General features: G+C 38.0%; 2 protein-coding genes across 4 annotated transcripts in view; one reads left to right on the forward strand and one right to left on the reverse strand.

Annotated features, from left to right (window-relative positions):
* ANKIB1 (ankyrin repeat and IBR domain containing 1) overlaps positions 1 to 19,515 on the reverse strand; it is a 152,405-nt gene extending 132,890 nt beyond the window's left edge. For both annotated transcript variants that reach the window (XM_072651494.1, XM_072651493.1), the window contains exon 1: positions 19,376 to 19,515. The gene's annotated coding sequence lies outside the window, so the exon portion shown is untranslated. The remainder of the gene's footprint in view (positions 1 to 19,375) is intronic.
* A 347-nt stretch (positions 19,516 to 19,862) lies between these two features.
* KRIT1 (KRIT1 ankyrin repeat containing) overlaps positions 19,863 to 27,211 on the forward strand; it is a 35,361-nt gene continuing 28,012 nt past the window's right edge. The window contains exons 1-4 of one of the 2 annotated variants that reach the window (XM_072651499.1): positions 19,934 to 20,153; positions 23,277 to 23,359; positions 24,154 to 24,257; positions 27,056 to 27,159. In XM_072651499.1, coding sequence (XP_072507600.1) covers positions 27,058 to 27,159 — 102 coding nt within the window. In that variant the 5' untranslated portion in view covers positions 19,934 to 20,153; positions 23,277 to 23,359; positions 24,154 to 24,257; positions 27,056 to 27,057. Of the gene's footprint in view, positions 20,154 to 23,276; positions 23,360 to 24,153; positions 24,258 to 27,055; positions 27,160 to 27,211 lie in introns of both variants that reach the window. The other variant, XM_072651498.1, reaches the window with a different exon arrangement.

Here is a 27,211-nt window from a genome sequence, read left to right on the forward strand (position 1 = left end):
AAAGAAAGGCAAAGCCCAAACAGAAACCCAAAACAAAACAGTTCAGTCCCTATTTTCAAGGATCTCAGTCCAATGATGAAGACAAAATAACACCAACCACCAAGTAACAATAAGAAACAGAATAAATTGAGGGAAGGGAGGGATAGCAGAGGGAAAGGACTAAGATTAAGGAGGATTGAGGAAGGTTTCTTTGTAAGACAGAACTTTAACTGAGACTTGAAGTCAGGAAAGTCAGAAGGCCAAGATGAGGAGAAAGTTCTAGACATGAGTGACAACCAGTGAAACCACTCCAGACTTTCCAAAACTTTTAATTTGGAGAAAGTATTCTAGAATTAAAGAACATTTAATTAGCACAATGAGAAAATAGGTAGTCAGTTGGATGTGTCAGAAATAAAATAACCTGCGAATATTATCTTTGGCACTGAAAAGAAAAGTAGCACACACACACACACACACACACACACACACACACACAGAAATACCATCACCCAATTACTTCTATGAAGCAAATATGCTGTTAAATTTTTAACCAAGAAGCCCTTAAAAAAGACAAATTATAGGTTACTTTCCCTAAATGACTGGAGGTATATTCAATATTTGTGAATGGGTAAGATTAATACAGATGCAAAAATACCAAACAAAAAATTAACCAATAGAAAACAAACTACAGTTATTATGGTTTATACCAGACACTGAAGGCTGGTTTTAAGATCAGAAAAACTAACAATATTTCACTTTTTCCTTTTATCTACAATTTCATCAGTAAACAGAATTCTGCAAAATACTATCTTAAGGAGCTGGCTAAATGATGAAAGGACAAAATTTGTCAAGGATCACAAAACTGATGTGTCAGAGGGCAAGATTTGAATCTTAATCTAAATCTAAGGCTAGCTCTCCTATTAACTTTGCCACTCTAATAAAACATATCAAAAACTGCTTGAAATAATAAGACTGTCAATAGATGCAGGAAAAACTCTACTAAAGGCCAAATCCATTCATTAATAATAAAAATGCAAAGAAGGAAAAGAAAATAAGTACAGAGATTTTCCTCTGTGCAATTAGAATTTTTTACTTTATTATGCCAAGAGACAATGGAAAAGCATTCCAAATAAAAATAAGCACAAAGTAAAGATGCTTACTCTCCCTGCTTTTTATTTGACATCATCCTGGAAATTCTTGTAATTACAACAGAACAAGAAAAAGATATTGGAAAGATTAACAACAGAACAAAAGTAGTCCAAACATTAGAAAATACTACTGGAAGATGAAAATAAATTTAGGAAATCTGACTGCCTCAACCAAATAATTAAAGGAGACAATGAATTCAACAAAGTATCAGTACACAGACTAATCTACCAAAATGTATTTTTATTTAAAGATCAAGAAAAATGTAACAAAAAATGAACAATGTTTTATCAGAAACTATGAAATATCTGAATATATTAGTTTACCTAAGAATGGAAAGGATTTATAACAGACAAATACAAAATCACAATGACCAAAATAATGGAGGACCTAAATGATCGGACAGATTTATTTCACGGATGAGTCAGATTAGTAGTTAAAAAAAAAAAATGGTCTTCATATTCATTTAAATAATAATAAATGTAAAACACTTAGAAAATCTTAAAACACTAAGTTGGATATTTTAACTTTTTTTTAATATCTTGTTTTACATCACCATCATCTCCCCAGTATCTCATCCACTCCCTTTTCCTCCAGAGGAGCCATCCCATATAACAAATAGTATTTTTAAAGACAAAAAGAAAAAGAAAGCACAAAAATTAGCATAAATGATCAATACACTGAAAAAGTCTAAAAGTATGTTCAACATTCAACATTTGTGGCCTTCTCAAGCCCCTACAGGGGATAGGCAGAGGAACCCTATCTATTCTGTGCACATTCACTTTTGGTTTATTTTCGTGGCTAGTCTTTTCATTTACATTGCTGTAGTTAACTGTAGTGCACTGTATTCTTGGGTCTGCTTACTTTACTTGGCTTCAGTTCATGTAGATCTTTCCATGTTTCTCTGAATTAATGACATTCATCATTTCTTACAGCACAGTAGTCTATGACATTCACATGAACTTGACTTAATTTGTTTAGACATTCCTCAACCCATTTTGTTTCCAATTCAATGCTAAAATAAAGTGCTGCTATAATATTTTGGTGGGAAAAGGGATTGTCTTAGGCCTCCTTGGACCTAGTAATGGAATCTCTGGGTCAAAAGGTATGGATATTTCAGTCTCTTCATTTCCATAATTCCAAAGTGTTTTCCAAAATGGTTCCACGTATTGATTCAGTAGTGAGCCTGTCTTCTCACAACCCCTGTTAACATGCACTCTTTTGTCATCTTTGCCAATTTGTAGGATGTGAAGAGACAGGTGTTTTGATTTACCCTTCACTTATTTTTAGTGATTTGGAACACGTTTTCATGTGATTGTTAAAAGTCTGCAATTATTTTGAGAACTGTTTGTTCATATCCCTTAATCACTGGGGAATCGTGTGCGTGTGTGCGCACGTATGCGTTTTATACATCTCCATATCGTAGGCATAATGATTTTGTCTAGAAGTTTTTCTGTTTCATACAATCAAAGTTAATTATTTTATCTTTTGAAATTGCCTCTCTCCCTCATTTGGTTAAAAACAACTTCTTAAAATTTCCCCAAAAATTATTTTACTGTGTTGGAAGTAATAAAATTCATTTAGAAAAACAAATGATCAAGAATATCAAAGGAACTAATGAAAAAAATATAAAGGAAGGAAGTTTAGCAGAACCAGATCTTATACTACATTATAGGGCAGTAATTATCAAAACTATCTACTACTGGCTAAGAAATAGAAAGGTAGGTCAGTGGAACATAGGATACATATAATTTACAGCAGCAAATGACTACAGTAACTTTGTGTTTGACAAGTACAAATACTTCAATTTTGGGGATATCATTTTTATCATTTGATAAAAATTGTTGGGAAAGCTGTTAAGTAGTCTGGCAGAAATTGGGCCCAGACCAATATCATATACCATTTCCCACAAAATGGATACATCACCTAGATATAAAGAGATATACAAGAAAGTCTGAACAACATGTAACATATTACCTATTAGACTTATGGACAGGTGAACAATTTATGAATAAACAAGAGATAGAAAGCAGCATGAGGTTAAAATGGAAAATTAACTCAAGTTTTGTATAAATAAAACACATGTAGCCAAAATCAGAAGGAAAGCAGAAAATTGAGGGAAAATTTTTTTTAAAGTTTCTTAGACAGAGGTCTCATATCTCAAATATATAAAGAACTTCATCAAATCTGCAAGAATACCAGCAATTTCCCAATTGATAAATGTTCAAAGGATATGAACAGGCACTATTACAATGAAAAAATCAAAACAATTTATAATTATGTGAAAAAATGCTTTAAATCATGATTGATTAGGGAAATGTAAATTAAAATAACTTTGAAATATCACTTTATACCTATCAAAATGGCTAAAATAACTGAAGAGGAAAATGACAAACGTTGGAAGTACTGTGGAAAAATTGAAACACTAATTTTCCCAATTTTCATAGCTGGTAGAACTGTGACCCAGCAATATCATTACTAGGTCTGTTTCCAAAGATGATTAGGGAAAAAGGAAATGAACCAATATGTTCTAAAATATTTCTATCAGCTCTCTCTGTGGAGGTAAAGAACTGGAAATTTGGGGGATACCTGTTAATTGTGGAATGGCTGAACAAACTGTGGTATATGACTGTGATGGAAAACTACTGTGCTATAAGAAATAATGAGCTTGATGACCTTAGAAAAACATGGACAGAGACTTGCATGAAACGAAGAGCAAAATGAGCAGAACCAAGAAAACGCTGTATACAGTAACAGCAATACTGTTTTGAATAAGTCATTTTGTCTATTATAAATACCCAAATTAATTATAAAGGGTCTATGAAGGAATATGTTATTTACATATCTGCACCAAGTCAAAGAAATTATGAGTAATACTAAGTATAGAATGATTTTACATGTATACATACATATATATATATATACACACGCACACACATACATGTTTGTATCTAATGGTAACCATCTGGGGAGGAAGAAAGAAAAAAAGAAAGATGACAACTTCATAATATATATAAAAAGAATAGCAAGTTTTACATAATATATTTGCAGTTTTGTGCATAATCATCTTTTTTTCTACTCTACTATGTTATAGAAATACTTGCTCTATTTCTTAAGTTTAGAATAAATAAAAAATCTTAAACAGAATTTCCAATCCACAGCTATGAAAGGTATATGATCACCTTCTAAATTATTAAAAATAGTATGATACTTAATACTGAGGTCACATCCATCTAGAATGTTGCATAGAACATGCTATAAGGTGTTGGTCTATACCTAATTTTTACCAGACTGCTTTCCTATTTTCCCAGAAATTTTTATCAGAATTTTTTCCTAAGGAATACGTAGTTTCCAGTTTATCAACTTCCATTTTTTCTTGCTGTTATAATATATGGTACCAATTTTAATTCTCAGTTTCTTTACAAAAGACTAAACTATAAGATTTAAATTAAAAAGGAGGGCAAGAATGAAGAGAAAAACTGATGGATGAAGGCAAAATTGGCTATAATCAAAACTATCTGATTCAGGGGAAAAAATAAAAATAGATTAATGGAGCAGAATAAATACATCAGACATCCAACTGCATGTGTGCAAAAAAGACCAGAATTTGGTAAACCTACAGAAAATAAAAATTGAAAAAATATTATAAATGAGAACATTTCTTGATAATCTAGTCAGAAAAGGATTTAAACCCACACTTTACATGTAGTCAATTATACAGTCTGATAAGATAAACCTTTTGACATTTAAAATGTAGAAGGAACTACTGAAAAGTCAGTGCTCATTCTTAGTCTAGAAAGTATAAATGGTCAAAGAATGTAAACAGAATTTTCAAAAGGAGAAATAGATAACTACTTGAAAAAAAAACTTTTCAAGTTAATCACTTGAAAAATGCTAATAATCACAGATACAAATAAAAGCTATGGGGTATTTACCACCTTATGCCCATCAAACTGACAAAAATAATTAAAAGCAATGAAACTCAATATTGGGGTACTGTGGGAAAAACAGACATACTCTATCACTGCTTTATGGGCCTGCAAACTTACATTATAAAACCCTCTTGTTGAGTAACAAACAGAATGTGATAAAAATTACCAAAAAAAATCATGTCTGACCCATTACTTCCACCATTATACCTATAACCTGAAAGAATCATTTAAAAATAAATCCACTCAAAGACTGAGATCTTTACAAAATAATGTAAAACAAACAGAGTAGAATTAGAATAGAATATATACTACTAAGACCATACCACAGGAAAAAAGAATAAAAAGCTACAGATAAAGATCCTATTGAAGTCTTAGAGTAACTGAAAAAAATTATTCTAATTTATCCCATGAAATTAAATGAAAATAATAACTCATTTAGCTGGTTGAGTTGGTGTTCAACATTAAACTTTTAATGAAAATTTTATAATATTTTCAAATGTATACTTAATCTACTCAAAGATCTATCTATTGATCTATCGATCTATCTATCCTTCAAAAAGAGGCCTAAAAACTAAAGATATAATGATCCAGTAGCGACAGAAAAGAACCTGTTATTTCAAAGAAAATTTCAGGGGAGAAATTTGATGAATACTTAAGATTTTTTAAAAATTTTCCCTTATAAGAACTCATTTATGTAGTACTTTGTGAACTGCTCTCCTTTACAGCAAATGTAAATGATGCAGAATCTTAAGAGGTAGAAGAATATCACAATCCAAATAGTTCAACCCATACTTGAGCACTAATCTCCCCTACAAAATCTCAACAAGTGGTCAATTGAACCTGCTACAAGACCTCAACTAATGAATGGGGCACTCACAACCTTTTGAGACAACCATTCTACTTTTGGATATCTCTCTTTGGAAGTTGCATTACTTCTGGTTTTTTCACCATCCTGGTCCTGATCCACTGCATATTCTCCAGTGTGATAATAAGCAGCATATTTATTACTATTTTCACTTTACAGATGGCTTAAGGGGCTTGTCCAAGTATACATAAATAGGTAACAGGTCTAGGATTCAACCTCAAGTCTTTGACTCCAACTCCGGTGGTCTTTCAATTAAATCATATTGGCACTTGGCTACTCAATAGCAGCATTAAGATGGTATTTAAATACCTTACTTTGATAGGCCAAAAATAAATAGTCAAGTCAAAGGGTCCACCTTGTACAGAAGCTCAAAGTGGTAAAATGTTTATGACCAAGCTTTAGCCCCAAAGAAGATATGTGAGTATCAATGAACCTTCCTCCCTCTGCAGGGGAGGGTGGAAGACTAGGGATACATAATACTACATATAATTTCTGACTTATTTGGTATTCAGTTTTGCTGAACTATTCCTTTGTTTAAAGGGATATAAGGCATGAGAGGACATACTGCTAAATATAGCTGGTGTAAAAACAAAAGTTATTAATAAAATTTAAAAGTAAATTTCCATGAGGTATTATATATAGCTATTTGTTTTGTTATTTACATTACTACAATGATTACTAATTACCAATTTTACTACAAAGGCACTGGAAAATAAAATCTGTGGATCTAATCACTTAAGACACTACAATGTTACACCTCAAAATGTAAATCTAATTGTAGCCATAAACAACACTGGTATTCTCTTTATACATTACCATTTTTAATCAACTTATTAAACTATAAAATTGATCAAGATTTATATTTTACCTTAATGGCTTTCAAAGGAATATACTTTTAGGTGCAGGATATTTAGGTTTTTATTTGGAAGTATCTGTTCTGTCAAAACAAAAGTATTAATATGTTTTTAAAAGTGGGGGCGGAGCCAAAATGGAGGAGTAGAAAGATGCACATCCTCTAGCTCTTCCCCCACAGTCCATAAAATACCTGTAAAGAAAGACTCTCAACAAATTCTAGAGCAGCAGAAGCCACAGAACGACAGAGTGGAGGAGATTTCCAGTCCAGGGTGACCTGGAAGGCCAATGGGAGGTGTCTGTCACATGCTGGGCACAGAGAGGAGCGCAACCCAGCCTGGAATTCCCGGCAGTAGCAGCCAAGGTTCGCAGATTACTCAACCCACAGGCATCAAAGGCAGCTTCAAAGGTCAGTGAGAGGGCTTTTCCAACTCGGTGAGAAGGGAGCAGGGTCCTCCCCTAGCCCTGGCTCCAGGCAGCAGCAGCTGTGGCAGCAGCCTGTGGCTTGGGTGGTGGTGGTGGTGGTCTCAGCAGGCATTGCTGGAGCCTCAGCTTACAGCCTGAGGGAAACTGAGCATCTGATCTGAATCTTAGCTCTGACTGGTGGCCCTGCCCCCACCTAAAGTTCCTGGGGGAATTGAGCAGCTGATCTGAATCTCAGCCTCCAGCCCTGCCAGGGAGTAAACTTCTCTCCCTAGATTGTGCCACCTTGGAGGAACTGAGAACTTACAGGTCTCCAGAGTATACCCTACTCTTGACAAAGGACTCAAAAGTCAAGTAACTGGTTGGGAAAATGCCCAAAAAAGGGAAAAAAATAAGACTATAGAGGGTTACTTTCTTAGTGAACAGGTATTCTCTCCCATCCTTTCTGATGAGGAAGAACAATGTTTACCATCAGGGGAAGACATAAAAGTTAAGGTTTCTGCATCCAAAACCTCCAAAATAAATATTCAATGGTCTCAGGCCACGGAAGAGCTCAAAAAGGATTTTGAAAATCAAATAAGAGAGGTGAAGGAAAAATTGGGAAGAGAAATGAAAGTGATGCAAGAAAATCATGAAAAGTGAGCCAACAGCCTGCCAAAGGAGACGCAAAAAAATGCTGAAGAAAATAACACCTTTAAAAATAGGCTAACTCAATTGGCAAAAGAGATCCAAAAAGCCAATGAGAAGAATGCTTTAAAAATTAGAAATTAGCCAAATGGAAAAGGAGATTCAAAAGCTCACTGAAGAAAATATTTCTTTCAAAATTAGAAAGGAACAGATGAAAGTTAATGACTTTATGAGAAACCAAGAAATTACAAAACAAAACCAAAAGAATGAAAAAATGGAAGATAATGTGAAATATCTCATTGGAAAAACAACTGACCTGGAAAACTGATCCAGGAGAGACAATTTAAAAATTATGGGACTAACTGAAAGCTATGATTAAAAAAATTATTATCAAGGAAAACTGCCCTGATATTCTAAAACCAGAGGGTAAAATAAATATTGAAAGAATCTACCAATCTCCTCCTGAAAGAGATCCAAAAAAAGAAACTCCTAGGAATATTGTAGCCAAATTCCAGAGTTCCCAGGTGAAGGGGAAAATATTGCAAGCAGCCAGAAAAGAAAAAATTCAAGTATTGTGGAAATACAATCAGGACAACACAAGATCTAGCAGCTTTTACATTAAGGGATCAAAGGACTTGGAATATGATATTCCAGAAGTCAAAGGAATTTGGATTAAAACCAAGAATCACCTACCCAGCAAAACTGAGTATAATACTTCAGGGGAAAAAATGGTCATTCAATGAAATAGAGGACTTGCAAGCATTCTTGATGAAAAGACCAGAGTTGAATAGAAAATATGACTTTCAAACACAAGAATCAAGAGAAGTATGAAAAGGTACACAGGAAAGAAAAATCACAAGGGACTTACTAAAGCTGAACTGTTTACATTCCTTCTTGGAAAGATAATATTTGTAATTCTTGAAACTGTTCTCAGTATTTGGGTAGTTGGAGGGATTATACACATACACACACACATGGAGAGCACAGAGTGAATTGAGTAGGAAGGGATCATGTCTAAAACAATAAAATTAAGGGGGTGAGAAAGGAATATATTGGGAGGAGAAAGGGAGAAATGGAATGGGGCAAATTATCTCTCACAGAAGAGGCAAGAAATAGCTTTTCCAATGGAAGGTAAAAGGGGGGAGGTAAGAGGGAAAAAGTGAAAGTCTCATTACATTTGGCTCAAGGAAGGAATAACATAACACACATTCAATTTGGTATGAAAATCTATCTTACACTACAGGAAAGTAGGGGAGAAGGGAATAAGCAGGTTGAAGGGGATGATGAAGGGAAGGCAAAAGGGGAGGAGGGAATAATTAGAAGTAAACACTCTTGGGGAGAGACAAGGTCAAAAGTGAGAATAGAAGAAATGGGGGGCAGGATAGGATGGAGGGAAATATAGTTAGTCTCATACAATATGAGTATTATGGAAGTCATTTGCAAAACTACACATATAAAGGCTATATTGAATTGGGGATGGGTGGGAAGGGAGGAAGAAAGAGAAGGTGGAACTCAAAGTTTTAGGAACAAATGTTGAGAATTGTTTTTGTGTACAACTGGGAAATAAGAAATACAGGTAATGGGGTACAGAAATTTATCTTGCCCTACAGGACAAGAGAGAAGATGGGGTAAGGGAAGAGAGGGGTGTTAAGAGGAGAGGGCACACTGATGGAAGGGGCAATCAGAATGCAAGGCGTTTTGAGGTGGGGGGAGGGGAGAGATGGGGAGAAAATCTGGAACTCAAAATTTTGTGGAAATGAATGTTGAAAACCTAAAATAAATAAATAAATAGAATGAAAATAAAATGAAAATAAGTAAAAGATATTTTATGTATTATTTTATGTATTCTGCGATAATTATAAGTGAAAAATCTTACTGGCTTCAAATTAAAATCAAATTTTGATCTCACCAATGTTGGAGACAGACAGATATATGGATGGATGAATGGATAGATGGATGGATGGATGGATGGAAGGAACATCATGTATTAAGCACTTTTGTTCCATATACTAGACATTGTGTTAAGTACTGGATATACTGCCTTCAAGAAGGTTACATTTTAATGGGAGAAAACAATATATGAAAAGGGGACTAATAAAAATAGTTTGCAGAGTCTAAATTTTGTGGTGGAAATAAGGATAATGGCTAGGGTACAGACAGCAAACAGGGTATCAAGATGGTTGGGATAAGTAAAAGGTAAAGTACGACTGACAAAAATCACAACAAATTATAATAATCAAGAAGCAAAGCCCTAGTAGTGAGAAAAAGTAACAAATCTCACAGCACTTATCTGAAAAGGGGAAAAGACTCCAAATACTTAGGAAAAATATCAACTTCATTTTTATGAAAGAAATGCATTTAAGAAAATATTAACTTCCAATTCACATACCTTTCCCATCTCTACAAAATATTCAGGAGAATAATTTTTACATATATCAATGATTTCACTGATGAAGGTATGAGAAAAGTATAGGTAAGTTTTCACAAACGATATTCTATAGTAGATAACATCTTCTCAAGGCACACAATTTTCCAAGATCTATTGATGAATGGCTCTTGATCATACTTATCATTAATAATTGATTCAAATGTTTGTTCCCACTTCTTATACTATCTTCATTGAGTTTATGCATGCAAAAGTTTTCTAACTGCAAACTATCTTCTCCATATCTGCTTTAAAAATATCTTCCAAAGTTACAAAACATACTTACACTACTCTTCTCATTTTTTAATGTCATGACTTCTTATATTCAGGTCGCACATTCGCTTTAGCTTATTTAAGTAGGTGGGGTAAGTGGCTTGTCTAAACCTAAAAATTCCCAAATGCTTTCTAATTTTCCCACAAGTTCTTGTAAAAAAGGGAGTCCTTCCACCAATAATTTATGTTTTGGGGTTTATCAAACACTGATATATGAATGCTTCTATTCTTTTTCAGTCTGCTCCACTAAAATCCACTAACAAATACTTTTGATAACTGAGGTGTAGAATACTGCCTTCTTCATTCACACTTTATTGTTCCATTTCACTTGAGATTATAGGACTTTTGCCATTCCAAATGAATTGCATTTGTTTAGCTTAGTTCCTCAAACCATCCTCGAGGTCAGGGGGTGTCAAACACATGTTCCATAAATGGCCCACAATATTTCTCAAATGCCACTTAACAAGATTAAAATATAGCTGAAAAATATTTAACAAAATAAATAAAAATACAATAAAACAGATAATACTACATTTAAAAATTAAGTCAATATGAGATCCACAGAGATCTTTATATACAATTCAGCGATCTGTTTCTACTTGAGCTTGACACCGCTGCCCAAGGTAATTTGTCGGCATAGCATTAAGTCAATAAGTCAACTTGTTAGGGTTGTTTTTTATTATATTGCCACAGTTCAACCAAGGTAACAACTGTCTCCAATTACTTAAGTCTCTCTTCATTTTTGTAAACAGTCTTATACAGTTGTAGTTATATAAATCTTTCAAACATCTTTACAAATTAACTCCCAGATATTTTATAAATTTTGTAGTTATTTTGAATATAATTTCTATTATTTCTTTCTGGGTTGTTTTTTTTTTAGTATAGAATGATACTTGCTGAGGCTATTGAATAAATTAGGGATTTTTTTGCTGAGTTTCTAAATAAACCATCCATAATGCCACCTACAAGCAAGGAAAATTTTTTCTCTTATTTCTATATTTAGCATTTCTAGAACCATATTAGTTAAGAGTGAGAATAGTGGGCACCCTTGCTGGTAATGGGAAAGCTTCAAACAATGCCAATCTTGAAACAATGCGAGGTGATAAATATATGCCTTTGGTCATACTCAAGGACTCTTCAATGCCTATACTGGTTAAGGTTTTAGATATAGATAAGGTTGCAGAATGAATTCTTGTTGAGGTTTAGGTTAGACTAGATGGCCCGATACCCTTACTGAGATTCTGTGAAAAAAATAACACATTCCATGACCATTTCATTTTACAGTTAGAACCAAGTTGTGTCTATGTCACACCAAAAATGAGCATTTCAACAGTGTGGGCAAAATTAGTTAAATTGGATGTTTTGGCATCATCATGTAGGAACCAAAAACAAGGTTTGATTGAATTTGGAAAAACAAATTAAGCTATTAAAAGAAACCAAAATTCTGGAAATGGTAAACCTATGTTTGATAAAGGTAAAAAATTTTGTTAAAAAAAATTTTATAGGTATTACAAATTACAGAAACCTAGTAACAATACTGATTCTTTCATAAGTGAAAATGATTGGTAAGTGAACTGAATGAGTCAAAAGAAATTCTGCAAGAAAATTAAACACAAATAAATTAATAAATAAATAAATTGATATTTATAAATGATTATTTTATTCCCTCCCTAAAGTCCTCCTCCAGTGCCTCATTTTGTTACAGAGGTAACCTTGGATTCAAAAAGACTCTGTCACACAACCTACCTAAATTTGGAAAGGCTTATTAACAGGTTAACCACAGAGTTAACAATTTTTTGACCATAGTAATTCTTGAAGCCTATCTACCCACATATCCCTAGGAGGTTAACAACTAAAGGAAAGACGTCATGCACATCAAATATTTATAGCAGCAGTTCTTCTAAGAGCAAAGAATTGGAAACAAAGTAGATGCCTGAATAGTATCTAATGGGATCATAAATACTGAACCAGAAAGTAGTTCAAATCAATTCTTCCTCGCCCCACCCCTCCCCTGTATTACAGAAGAACTGAGGTCCAGGGAGGTTAAATGATGTCCCCAAGATCACACAATATCAGAGCTAGAATTTAAAACCAGGTCCTATGACTCCAGTGCTCTTTCTTCCACTGTGCCACTCAATTGGGAAATAGCTAAACCAATTGTGGTAAATAAATATAATGGAATGAGATGATGCAAAGCAAAACACACACACACACACACACACACACACACACACACACACACACACACCCCATTTAGTCAGTTGATTTCTCTTACTATTTTCTCTTTCATCTCTATTTCACAGGAAGAGGTGGATCTTGGCAAGAATAAGGCTTCCACATTCACAAATGGTCCCCATTTTATCTCATCTTCTCTAGGAGATAGCTCCCTCTTGTCATCCCCATTCTCATTAATCTTTAATCTCTCCCATCTCCTAGCTGATTCCCTGATACTTACAAACACGAGTATGTCTCCATCATCCTCAGAACCCCCTCACTTGATCCATCAATTCTCACTTGCTATCTCCCTTATCCTGTCTCCTTTTTGAAGCACCTAAACTACTTGAGTTTATTTACAATGGACGATTCCACTTTTTATAAATTCACTCTCTTCTTGTCTCTTTACAGGCTGGTTTCTGATCTCATCCTTCAAATGAAACTTTTTAAATAACCAATGACCTCTCAACCACCAAATCTAATCATCTTTAATCAATGCTCATCCTCCTTGACTTCTGTACAGACTTTGACACTGTCACTCAGCCCTTTTCTCCTTGACACTCTCTTCTCTGTAGGTTTCTGAATCCAGTTCTCTCTTGGTTCTCCTACCTGACTGCTCCCTCTTTCTCTCCTTTACTGGACCTTCATCCAGACCTAGCTTCCTAGCTAATTGCGGGAACCCCTCTATGCTCTGTCCCAGGACCTGTTCTGTTCTCCCTCTACGCTATTCTATTTGATTATTAGCTCTCATGGATTCAATTATCACTTCTATGTAGACGATTCTTATCTATTTTCCCAGCCCTCTTACTTCACCTACAGTCTCACATCTCCAGTTGCCTACTGGAAATCTGAAACTGGATACCCTGTAGACATCTGAAACTGAACACGTTCAAAACGAAGTCATTACCTTTTCCCCCCAAAACTGTTCTTTCCCCCTATCCCACCAATCCTCCCGGTCACCCAAGCTTAGAATCCAGGTATCATCCTCAACTCCTCACTCTCTCACCCCCTATGTACAATCTGTTCTCTCATTTCTACTTTCATAATATCTCTTACATATGTCCCCTTCCTGTGACACTGCCACTATCCAGGTGCAGAACTTTATTCCCTTCATACCTGAACTGCTCCAATGGTTTGCTTTTTGGTTTGCCTGTCACAAGTCTTTTCCCAGTCTTGACCATCCTCCATTGAGCAGTCAAATTGATCTTCCTAAATTGAAGGTCTGACAATATCACGCCTCCCCCATTAAACAAATTCTGGTTTCTCCCTGTAGCCTCCAGAATCAAATATAAAATGTTTATCCTTTGAAGTCCAGTAAAAACTGCCCCCCTCTCCCCAAATTCTATGACCCACTGATACTGGTATCCTATCTGTTTTTGAGTAGGACACCCTCCTAATTCTTTTGAGTTTTCATTGGCTATTCTTCCATGCCTAAAAGTCTCTCCCTTTTCATCTCTGCCTCCTGGTTTCCTTCAAGTCTAAAGTACCACATTCTGCAAGAAGCCTTCCCCAGTCCTCTTTAATCTTAAGGCCTTCCCTCTGAGATGACTCTCAAATTACCCTTTATTTTTCTTATTTTACATCTTTGTTTGCATGTTAGCTCTCCCTTTGATTGTGAGCCCCATGAAAGCAGAGACTGGATTTTTTATTTTTATCTTTCTTTGTATTATCAGTGCCTAGCAAAGTGCTTGACACTTAGCCGGTTTAATAATAATACTAGTTTACAGGAATGTGAGGAGGGTAAAAATAAAAACAGGCTCAAAAAGACTTTAGAAAACAAATTAGCTAAGTCTGTAGATGTATAAGAGGCTAATATATGGGAAAAGCATGGATATTCAAGTATCTCTCAAACATAACTGATAATGAACTCTATTTATCAATTACTCCTAATGGCACTTTGCTGAACACTGAGCAAAGTGAAGCTAACTAAATTTTAAAAGAATACTAATATCCATAATAAAGGAAAATATTCAAAGAAATAAGTATTCACAACAAGAACACATGCTAATAAATATTTACATCGAGGTGAAGTTTTATGGTTTGAGGCATTATATTGTTAAATGTGCAATGTTCACTGAAATTGAATGGGTAAAGGAAAATTATTATCCTTATTTTTATCAGAGATAAGGGGGAATTTCTATCAGAAATTGGCCCAAAAGACAACAATAATAGTATTATCAACTCTTCGTTTTAAGCAAAACAAACTGGCATAGGTACTGTTGAAGAAAATTACAAACAAAACTTTCACAAACAGTCTACGTAGCAGCATTTCTCCAAGATTCTGATGTCTTGATGTGGGTAGAGTGCTAAGTCTAGAGTAAGGAAGATCCAAGTTTAAATCCAGTCTCAGATACTTGCTAGATGTTTGACCCTGGGCAAGTCACTTCTATTTGCCCTAGTTTCCTCAACTGTAAAATGGGGACAATAAGAACACATATCTCAGAGTTCTTATGAAGATCAAATGGGATAAAAAACTGTAAACTAGTAAACAGAGTGCCTGGCACATAACAGATGCTAAAGAATTTCTCCCTTTCTTCCTATACATCTTCTAAAAATATATATAAATCAGTACCTCAAAGGATAAGAAAAGTGTTATTCATGCATAGGAGCATATGATGTCAGCTTTTTGCTTCTTCAGAACAAAACCTGTGGGGTAGGTAGTTCAAAGATAAGAGAGATAATCAAAAAACTTTCAAAGCAGAAGTCTTGATTAATATGAACATGAAAATAACCTATTAGAGAGGAAGGGTTCCTTTCAGAAGATTAAACTGAGAAACTGGAAACAAACAAAATAAAATAACCCAAGACAACTTGGTGAAGTGGAAATTTCCTACAGTAGATTTGGAGTCAAAGAAGTTGGATTTAAACTCAAGAGCTGCTATTTATCAGCTGGGTGATATAGGGCAAATTACATCGAGTCTCTTGGACTCAGTTTTCTTTTCTGTCAAATGAGAAGTAAAATTACCTACAAGGAAGGTCTACTTCAGCTCTAAATCTGTGATCCGATAAACTGTAAACTCTTCCAGAGCAAGGAATATCTTTTGCCTCTTTTTGCATCACTAACACTTCACAAATACCTGGCATAATACCCTTTGACCCAACAATATCGCTTCTAGGACTGTATCCCAAAGAGATAATAAAAAATGGGAAAGGGTCCCACATGTACAAAAATATTTATAGCAGCTCTCTTTGTGGGGGACAAGAATTGGAAATCGAGGGGATGCCCATCAATTGGGAAATGGCTGAACAAGTTGTAGTATACGAATGTAATGGAATACTACTGTGCTGTAAGAAATGAAGAACAGGAGAACTTCAGAGAGGGATGGAAGGACTTACACGAACTGATGCTGAGTGAAAGAAGCAGAACCAGGAGAACTTTGTACACAACAACAACCACAGCATGTGAGGAATTTTTCTGGTAGACTTAGCCCTTCACAGCAATGCAAGGACCTAAAAAATTTCCAGTGGACTCTTGAGACAAAACGCCTTCCACATCCAGAGAAAGAACTATGGAACCGGATCACAGAATGAAGCAGACTATTTTTTCGTGTTATGTTTTGTTTCATGGTTTCTCCCATTCACCTTAATTCTTCTATGCAACATAACTAAGGTAAAAATGTATTTAATAAGATTGTATGTGTAGAACCTATATAAGATTGCATGCACCATCTTGGAGAAGGAGGAGGGAATGAGGGAGTAGGAGAAAATCTAAGATATGTGGAAGTGATTGTAGAAAACTGAAAACAAATTAAAAAAAAACCTCAGCATCTAGTAGATGTTTAATAAATGCTTATTGATTTACCTAAAATAGTTCTAAGAAAATTAGTGCGGAACTTTCAACATTAAAAAAAGGAACTTTCTTCAAGTTGATTAATAGATTACTAAAAAAAAGGAAAATCTAGTATTTGAGATTAGTGCTTACAAATTTCATACAAGTGGACTTTACTCTGAAGAGAAAATACCTTTAAAAAAGTACCTGAAACACTGACAGAAGCTTTAATAATCCTAGTAGACAAAGTTGCACTACTAGGGCTTACTTAAGATAGGACTTCATTTTGATTCTCATCGTAGGGCAGGATTTATTTATTGTTAACATAGGCCTCCACTACAGTCTTCCTCTGATGCCTTCTGATGGTATGGCTTCTTCAAAATATTGAGAAGACTACAAATCCCTGCAAGCCCTTACCAAGCTAGAAAGATTAAGAACAGTGGCCCAGCACGGTTTACTGACTGATGAAGTATCTAGGATTGAGCCATTCTATAAGCATTTGAGACACTGTGCATACAAGAAAAATTAAACATGCATCAGAGAACCCACTGCAGCTAAATCAAAGAAGGTAGAGGTACTGAGGTTACTAGGGACAGAGGTGGAATGAAAAGAACACTAGACTAAAAGGCAGAAAAAAAGGCCTGGCTTTGACAATTTGGGGAAAACCAATTCACCTTATTGAAGCCTGGTTTCCTCAGCTTTAAAATAAGGCACTGCCAGACTCCTAGATTTTTAGATGAAAGCAACCTGATAGATTAGATCTTGACCTTGTTTACAGATGAGATCTTGACCTTGTTTACAGATGAGCAAACAGAAGCCCAGCATGCCTTTAGAATTCTTCCTTATAACCAGAGTTATTCATGTCCCTCCCCCATCACTGTATTTATCTTTGTATTTGCTATTATCAGTGATCACACTGCATACTCTAACAGAATGTGAGCTTCTTGGAAGTTGAGCTGCTTCATTTATCTTTTTATACCTAGCACCTAATTCAAGGAAATGCTTTTTAACTGACTGGTTCAACAATTAGCAGATATGACCACAATTTGAATTCAAGTCGGGACTTTCTTTCCCCTGTCATGTAGCTGGGTTAGATCATTTTGAAGATTCCTTCCAGTCCGGACCTATAAATCTTGATCTAAATTGACAATTAGTAACCACTCATTTATTGCATCATTTAACTCAAAATTACCCTGTAGTTCATTTACACAAGTCCAGTCCTTGCCACCACATAACAGAAGTCAGGAACAAAAAGAAAGGAAACTGGCTCTATTTGAAGTAAGGACACCAGGAAAGTTATCTATCAACAAGCACTTATTACAGATGAGTAAGCTTCAGGTCCCCCACACCACTTAGCAGAAACTCAGTTCAAAAGATAAATTAGATCTAGTTCCCTTATGGCACATTCTGAAATTTAAATATTTTCATCCTGTGAACATGTAAAACTCCTCAAAAACGAAAACAGAGGAAACTGATACCAGAGAAGATAGAAATAGTAAGTTTCTTTATCAAAGATTTTTTCCCCCCATATAATTGCTTACCTCCCTACAAGGTCTGTACATATACTCCACTCCTTCCCCTGAAAAATTCTTGGTGTTCTCACCACCTAAAACCAAACCAAAACTACCTTCGGAATGCAGCTTGAACCCACAACAGTGCTCTTCAAGGGTTCCTCAAATAGACCCGGAAAGTACACTTCCTGAATTCTTCTAGGCCAATTTCATACTGAGGTTTATGGATTGTGAGCACTTAAAAAACCCAAATACAAATTCAGCTGTCAGAAGTTCCGAGAAAACTTGCTTAAGAAAAATCCATATATGTTTTTACTTTTTAAGATATTTTCAAATGACTACACGTCTCAGGGAGAAATGTAGTAGTCTACATTACAGGGTAAAAACTTAACATTCATTAAAATATACAGCCGTATTATTCCTTAATAAAAATTGGATTTGCTTCCTATAGTACCTGGTGGAATAGGACACTCATGAAGAGATTGAATTCTCTTTTTGATAACTGAATTCATCAACACTTTACTCTAAAAACATCTAATTTCTAGGAAGTTCGGCAGAGACAGCTTAAAAATAAACGCCCATGGCTATAGTCACGGCGTTTTAAAGTTTCCACAGCATTTTACACACCTTAGCTCATTCGAAAAAGCCAATCTTATAAACATGAATGAAAACAGCTCAACTGCACACTAAAGCTGTCTACACTCGCTAGACAAATTTCCTAACACTAGCAGGAAGGTCACAGGCACAAAGACGAGGTGTGTCATCTGCTGGGAAGGGGAGGGAGGGAGATGATTGACCTTAAACTTCATTTAAAAATTTTTTAAAAATTGAGTTTCCCGGCTTGGAAAATCATAAATAATAACCCTGAGAATCGGAATCCAGACGAGATATTTGGATCGCCAAACAAGCAGCACCGACAAAGCCTTCCCGATGAAAGGCTGTCACAATTTAAATCACGCACATCCCGCCCAACACCCCAAAAAGGGCTCGGCCGTTTTTCAGAGACAGGACCAGAGCTCCCAAGTCGGGGGGAGGCCCCGCACCCCATCCTCGGCCTCGCCCAGGAGGCCCGCCGGTCTCCACACTCCGACGACGACGGGGGCTCCCCGAGGCTCTCCACCCGGACCCTGGTCTGTTCTGAGATCGGGCGACGGGACCCCCCCTCTTTACCCGCTGCCCCCAAGTCAGCCCGGTGGGAGAGACTGCAGCTCCTCCCCACCCCCGGGAGAGAAGTAAACAGCCCCGGCCCCGCCTCCGGGGTCGCCACCCCAGGGAAGAAGCTGCCCAGGCCTTTTTTTAAAGATCTTTTCGGGGATTCGCCCGGCGGGTGCGGGCCGGAGGGGCTGGCTCGGGACTCACCGGGGCTGGCTGGGCAGGGCCCGGGGGTCCCGGTGGGCTCCGCTCCGCGGGCTCGTCCCGCCTCCTGCAGACCGGGGCTCCGGGGCCGGACGTCCCTCCCCTCCCCCGCTCCTCGTCCCGGACTGGGTCACGGGGGGAGGAGGGGGCTCCGGGCGCGGCGCGGGGCCTTAGGCAGGGCTGGCGCCCCCCATGCCTCTGGCCGCCGCTCCGCCTCTCGGGGGGCTGGGGCTGCTGCCTCCGCCCGGCGCTCAAGTCCGCCTCATCGTCGAGCCGCCGTCTCCAATCCGCCCTCCCGGCCCTGGCGCTCCGCTCCGGCCGAGGCCGACCCTCTCGACTGGCCGCGCTCCGCGGAAGGGTTCCGGGGGCGGGAACGGCGACGCTGGCGATGGCAGCCCCGGGCAGCGGCGACGGAGAGAGCAGCGCCTCGGGCCGGCAACCCGGAAACTGAACCGCCGCCGCCGACCCCGCCGGGGCTGCAGGGGGCGCCAACCCGGAAGCGGTTCCCCCGGGCTCCCGGGAGGCGTGGGGCGGAGCCCCGGGGCATGGGCGGTCCCAGCCGGCAGCCCGAGGCCCCCGCCCGAGGACTGCGGCGCGGGACTGGGCGGGGCTAAGGCGGCTCGGGCTCGGGGCGCGGGCGGTCCGCCTTCCTGTCCCCGGAAGTCGTGCCGAACCGTCGTGGTCGCCGAGGGCTAGGGCGGGGATGCGGAGGCGGCGACTGCCCGCTTCCCTCCCCCGACTGCCCAGCCCTGCCCGGCCCAACCCAACCCGCTCGGCTCGGGTAAGAACCGCACGCGGCCTGCGCCCCTCCCTCGGGGGCCGAGCCTGGGCCCAGGGATGGCAGGGGGCCGCGGGGAAGACCCCTGGGAGGGGACGGGGAGCAGACTCCGGAATGAGGGGGAGCGGATCTCGGGCCTTCCTTTTCCCGGTTGGAGAGGCCCTTCTTTGGCGGGTGATCGATGGCGATCGAATCGATCCCGGCTTCCTCCTGTGGGGGAGAGGGGGAGAAAAGGGTCCCGGCGGTGCCGGTCGTCCCAGCCGCCTCCCTGCTGTGCTGCGGGGCCTTTTGCGCGTCTGGCCGAGCGGGTCCTTCCTCTGGGGCAGATAGCGCTGCCTCTGCCCAGGCCGAAGCCCTCCTCTTGCCCCACTCATCCCGTCTCGTTCTTGGGGGGCCCGGGTTGCTGCGTGGGCTCTCTCCTCGCACGGAGCGGCCCCCCCCTTGTATTCGAAGTGCCTCACGCCCGTAGGTGCTTAATAAATGCTCCGCATCTTGGTGGCTGGAGATGACCAGATCCGTTCCCTTCCCCACGTTGTAGTGTTTTTATTCATCCAGTGGGGGCGGGGAGGGCTTACTTTTTCACAGCTGTCAGAATTTTCAACCTGAATGAGCTATTCAGTTTCATTAAAAGCATTTATTTTACCTGCACCAGGTGCAGATCACTGTGTTGGGAGAAATAGAAAATCAGAGAAAAAACTTTGGTTCGCACTAAGAGATAAGTCTACGTAAAGGTGTATGAATCGTACCCAGATAGATAACTTCTGTACAAAATGTGCTTTTGAGAGACCTAAAAGATACAAAGTTTTGTGAAGTCTAAGGAGGGAAGGAGGGAAAGTCAGCCAAGATTTTCCTGGAAATTGCTTAGATACCTTTAAACACACCAGAGATGACACTAAGCTGAGGACTCTGATGGGGATACAGGGGCCAAGTGGGGGAGGGGCGTAGAGTATTATTGACTTCTCGTTATTCTCCAAATAAACCAATACTTTCTGTTCCTATGACTGGGTATAAAAATGGAATTTACATACATTTGGAGCTGAATGGAATGTTATAGTACGTAATCTGGTTCAAAGAAAAAATTGTTTTAAGTAGTTAGATACAAGATTGTATCTTGAAAGGGCAGGAACTGTTGGTGGGAGCAGAGGTGGGGAACCTGAGACCACCTGTGGCCCTCTAGTTGGGACCTTTGACCTAAACTTCATAGAACAAAAGGAATTCTATGGAATTTGGATTTGGGCAAAGGGCTACACCTGAGGACCTAGAAATCATACCTACTAACCTTGGGTGTCCCACAGGGCTCTGCCTGAGGCCCTCTGTATACTGTTTTACTTGGTAGTCTCTTCATTTCCCTTTGATTCAATGATCATCTCTGTGATGATGATTCTCAGATCTTCTTGTCCAGCCCTGTCCTCTGGGCTGACCTCTGGTTTCACATCTCCATCTGTTTATTGAACATCTCCAGTTGGATGACCATTGGACATCTGAAGCCCAGCATGTCCCAAACTGAACTCATCTCCCCTCCCTCTAACTCTCTCCACTTTAGACTTCCCTATTACCATCCTCCTGTCACCAAGGCTTGAAACCTATGTGTCATCCTTCACTCCTCACTCTCATACCCCACATGTCCAATCAGTTGCCAAAGCCTTTTGATTTTATCTTTGTAACATCTCTCAAATACCCCCCAAACTCTGCTGATCCTACCATCTTGTGCAGTACCTCATCTCCTAACACTTGGACTATCACGGTAGCCTATTGGTTGGTCTGTCTGCCACAAGTTTCTTCCCCACAATGAACCATCCTCCATTTATCTGTCAAAGGGATCTTCCTAAAGTACATACCTTACCCTGTCAACACTCCCACACATAAACATTTACAACACCTTGATAAATAAGTGCTTCCCTGTCATCTCCAGGAGCAAATATAAAATCCTGTGACATTCAGAACTCTTTGTAACCTGCCATTCTTCCACCTTTCCAATTTTCTTACGTGTAATTGGCCTCTGCCATTCCCAGAAGAAAACATTTCATCCTCAGATTCTGTTCTGAGCATGTTCACTGGCTGTCTCCCATATGTGGAATGCTATTCTGTGCCTCCTGGGTTCCCCAGCTTGCTTTAAGATCCAGCTAAAAATCCTGCCATCTACACAAAGCCCTTCTTGAGCTGGTCTAGTCTGAATGCCTCTGCTCTATTGATTGTTGCCAGTTTATCCTGTGTGCAGCTTGTGTGTATATAGTTTTGTGGTTTTTTTTTTTTTTATGCTATCATCTTCGTTAGACTACGAGCACCTGGGAAACCTGGACTGTCTTTTTTTTTTTTTTTTGTATCCTTGGCACTTAACATTGTGTCTGACACGTAGGAGGTACTTAAAAATGTTAAATGACTGACTGACTGAGGTGGGAGTAAAGGAGTGAATTCCAGTCGTGGGAGGCCACTGCAAAGGCACGAAGATAGAATGTCTGTGAGGAACAGAGAGAAAGCTATTTTGGTGGGATTGCTGAGTGCAGGAGGAAAAGTGATGTCCAACAGTTTGGGGCCAGCTTGTGTAATGCTTTCACAACTAAATAGAAGAGTTTATAAATTTTATCCCAGAGGCCACTGGACTTGATTAAAAGGGAGTCATATGGTCAGATCTGTGTTTTAGGAAAATCACTTTAACAGGCATTGTGTAGGATGGAATAGTGTGGATGAAAGACTTGAGGCTGGGAGACCATTTAGGAGGCTGTTGTAGGAAGTGATTTGGGCCTGAATTAAGCTGGTGGCTGTATGAATGGAGAGAAGGGTTGGGATGGGAGAGAGTTGTGAAGGTAGACAGCTGAAATTAGGAAACTGACTGGATTTGGGGTGTTTGGGAGAGTGAGCAGTTGAGAATAACGCCAACATTAGAGCACGAGAGATTGGAAAGATATTGGTTACTTTCAACAAAAATAGGGATGTTCGGAATTTGGGATGCTCAAGGCAGAAAGATAATGAGCTCCATTTTAGACAAGTTAAAATGTCTTTGGGATATTTGCATCATTGAAATATCTTCATTCAAATGTTTTGATGATGATGATCTGTCAAAATAGCCACATCTCAACTCTAGGGCATTGATCTTACTTGTCTGATTTCAGACCCTTCCCCCAACAGGCACATTCTATTGTGATCATTCTGCCAAATATACAAGAGAAGTTCCTTTGGAGCTGATAAATGAAAGAGGGAAAGAATCTTTGGTATGTGAGAAAAAAAGACCAAGTGAAAGAAGAGTAAACAAGTGATTTTTTTCTCCATTTTCACTCTGAACCCCTCACCTAGTCATCCTGATATGAAATTTATCTAGTCATCAAAAGCTAAATATTACAAACCACAGTCTTACCTTGCTCATTTCTTTGCCAACCTCAGTATATTCTCTCAGGATCTCTTAGCAAGTAAATTTTAGCTTTAACTGTAGAACTTTTTTCCATTTTCAGTTATCAATATCATTTATTCTCTTTTCTCGTCTATCTAAACTTAATCATCGCATTTCCTTCTACTCTACTTCTGCTTCTACCCAGGTAATTTATATTAGTATTTATTCTGTAAGTTCTTGAAAATATTTCATTTTAAAAATTTTGGGAAGTTGGGGACAATAATGTTGGCAGTTTTAAAAGATGGCATGTATTGCAGGCTTTACATATTTATCTTTTCTTTTTATCATGTTTGTAACTAGACTAATTAACCTATGGAGCAGAATCCCTAACTCTGCACATGCTTTCTAAAACAAATTTGGAGACATTAGGAAAAGAAACATTTTTACATATCACCATGCATTTTCCTTGATGATAGAATCATAGATCTGCTGTTGAAAAAGACTTAAGGTCGCCTAGTTTAACCTCCTCATTTTACAATCCCTTTGAATTGTGTTTGGAAACCTAAAACATCGCAGTTTGTTACTAAGCAGTTGCTATGTTGCTAACCAGCGTTTACATTGGACCTGATAGAAAGCACTAACAAGAAATTATTCTGGTTCCTTTTTACTTGGCTTTAGGTCTTCAGCAGAAGTGGAGCACGTTAAGGTCACCGAGCTACAACTGGAAGGGGCCTCTACTCCAGCCTTCTCTGAGGTCACTGACTAGTCCAATTATCACAGAGGTAAATACGTGTCACGTGGGTTTGAACATGGGAGTCTGTGGTTCCCTAGATTCAAATCAAATGCATACGCTACCATATCATGATGCAAATAAAGTATGTTTTGTTACTTTCTAAAATTAACAAATTTGCAGATGAAACAAAACTAGGTGGAAAGGTTCACAGATTGGATACTAATAATAAGAGCTAACACTTATATTCTAAACCACTTTATACATATTATCTTCCTTATCCTAACCAAACACTGAGGTAGATGCTATTACTGCTGTTATTTATTATTGGATGACAATATTGAAACAGATCTCCACAGGCCAAGAGAATGGCCCAAATCTAATTACATTAAATGTTATAAGGATGAACAGTAGACTTTACAGTTGAGTTAAGAAAATCAACTGCATAAATACAGTGTGTCTTTGACGAGATAAGTTTGTATGGATAAGACCTGGGATCTTTAATGCACTTAACAAGCTCACTCTGCCTCAGTGATATGGCCGCTGAACAAACTAACATGCTCTTAGGCTGCATTAATGCAGTGCCTAGTGTCTGGAATCAGAGAAAGGATAATCCTATTGCCCTAATCAGAAGACATTAGAATTCTTGTTTCCTTTCCTCAGCACTACTCTCTAGAAGGTACAGGAATTGGTAAGCCTAAAGAAGAAATTTAAGAGGAATGTGACAACTGTCCTGAAGTATTTGAAGGCCCTTGGGTAGAAGAGAGAGGAAGTTTGTGCTTGGGCCCAAAGCACAGAACTGGAAATAGTGAAAGTTGTAGAGAAACAACTGTATAGGAAAGCTCCCTGGCAAGCTGGTCTGTCAGTCATCACACAGAGGCAACAAGACTGCGTAGGAATATAGAAGGGGTTCTTAATCAAGTACCAATGCAGGTTGACTGCAGAGCTCCCTTCCAAAGTCCAGCCGTTTTGCCTGATTCTATTAAATGAATTCCCAGTGGTATAATTTTATATTTGCCTTATTCTTCTAAACCAAAGGGATAATACACTAATCATCCTTTTTTGTATATATCTTAACAGGACCTTCAGTAGAACCTTAATAGGGAATTTCAAAGTGCTTCAAATGCTGTGATGAATGCAGTATCTATACCTAAATAACATTTATCATTTGTTGTTGCCCTTATATCATGCAGAGAATTTGTATAGTATAATGTCTGCCTTCAGGGCCCCTTGTACCCTTTTAAGGTGATGGTAAGCTCCATAGGTTTCAAGTAATTGGTTGTCCAAGCTGAAAATAGTTGAAAGATTAAATAGTAGGAAAACAAAATGTGCCTCCTTTTTTGCCTACTTTGAGACACTTTGCTATATATTAGGCAGATAGAAGGGGATAGAGTGCTTGACTTGGAATCTGGAAGACCTGTGTTCAAATCCCTTTTTAGACACTTAGTAAGTACATGATCCTGGGCAAGTCATATTTTAGAGAGTGAATCACCAGCATTAAAATTTTCTCATGGCACATCATATGGAACACAGTTTGGGAAATGCTGTTCTAAAGTGATGTTGTTCTTGGTCAGCAATGATAAATTAATGTAAATTTCTCCTCTTTTACTGCATTATTAAAAAATCTTTTCTAGAAGTTTCTATGGTAGTGGTGACTGTCTACACTCATTTGATATTTTTAGAAGATCAGAAGGTTTTGTATTAGTAATGCTTAGAAATATAGTAGCTATTTTAAGACATTTTCTGCCATGTAAATAGGAAAGAAAAAGGAAGCAAAATTTTTTTCCATAAACCATTTTGAGTGCCATAAACCAAGATGGCAAGCAATTTAATATAGGCTATACATGTTCAATCGTATTAAATATATTTCCACTGTGCCTTTCTTTAGCAGCTGTCAACCATACTCACTGTATTCCTTCCTTTCCCACTAGTTTCTTTTCTTCATTGCCTGAGAAACCAATTTAATTAAATTTAACAAACATCTATTAAAATTTTATTATAAGCAAATCACTGTGCTTTATTGGGAATGCAAAGCCAAAGAACAATTCTGTCCTTTAAAGAGCTTGTATTTGGTATTAGCTTATATTCTATTGCTACGAGTTTATATCTAACTTAAAATTGCATTTAAAATAAGTATGAAGAAGCTTCATGCATCTCACCTATAAACAAAGTACATTAGATTTGTTATATGGATTTAGTGGCATCAGTTTTGTCCATCGGTATCTTCCTGGTTCTCAGCTGTATTCTCAGTAGGCGTCTGTGTGGTTATTTTTTATTTTAAATATTCCAAGATGAGCATTACCATATTCAAACTAGCTAGCTAATGCTAATACCAGCTATATAGTTTACTGTTTTCAAATGCATGATTCATTTATTTTTTGTTCATATGTTCATTTGTTTTTAAAAAAGCAGAAAATGCAATTAACTCACTGACAGCAGAAATTCAATCTAAGTAAGTTCCAACAATCCTGTAAGAACTTCTATTAATATGTTCTTGTATACCTTGTACATGAGGAAACTAAACCACAAAGAAAATAATTTAACCTTAACTTTAATTTATTGAATAATAGAAGCATAATGTCAGTTTAATGTTTAGCTACTGAATTATGTTACCTGTTCATGCCTCTTATGTACTATGTATTCTGATTCTGTGAGTTTTATAAAATGGAATATAAAAATTATTGAAAAATTAATGAAGATATGAATATTAATAAGAATCAATGCTTGGAAAATGTGTTAGGTATTTTATTTTACCTTACTATCAACTTGGTAGTTTCCTGTTTATTGCAATCTCTCAGAAGTTGTGAGTTGTGATTTTTATGGGGTTTTTTGTTTGCTTTTTTAATAAAGCTATGGGAAATCCAGAAAATATAGAAGATGCATATGTTGCTGTCATTCGTCCAAAGAATACTGCCAGTCTCAATTCTCGGGAATATCGAGCTAAATCATATGAAGTAAGTGATTGACATTTAAAATGTTATTTTTAATACCCTTGTTATTAGTTAT

This window comes from Notamacropus eugenii, chromosome 3 (genome assembly GCF_028372415.1).
Source record: "Notamacropus eugenii isolate mMacEug1 chromosome 3, mMacEug1.pri_v2, whole genome shotgun sequence".
Taxonomy (NCBI): Eukaryota; Metazoa; Chordata; class Mammalia; order Diprotodontia; family Macropodidae; genus Notamacropus; species Notamacropus eugenii.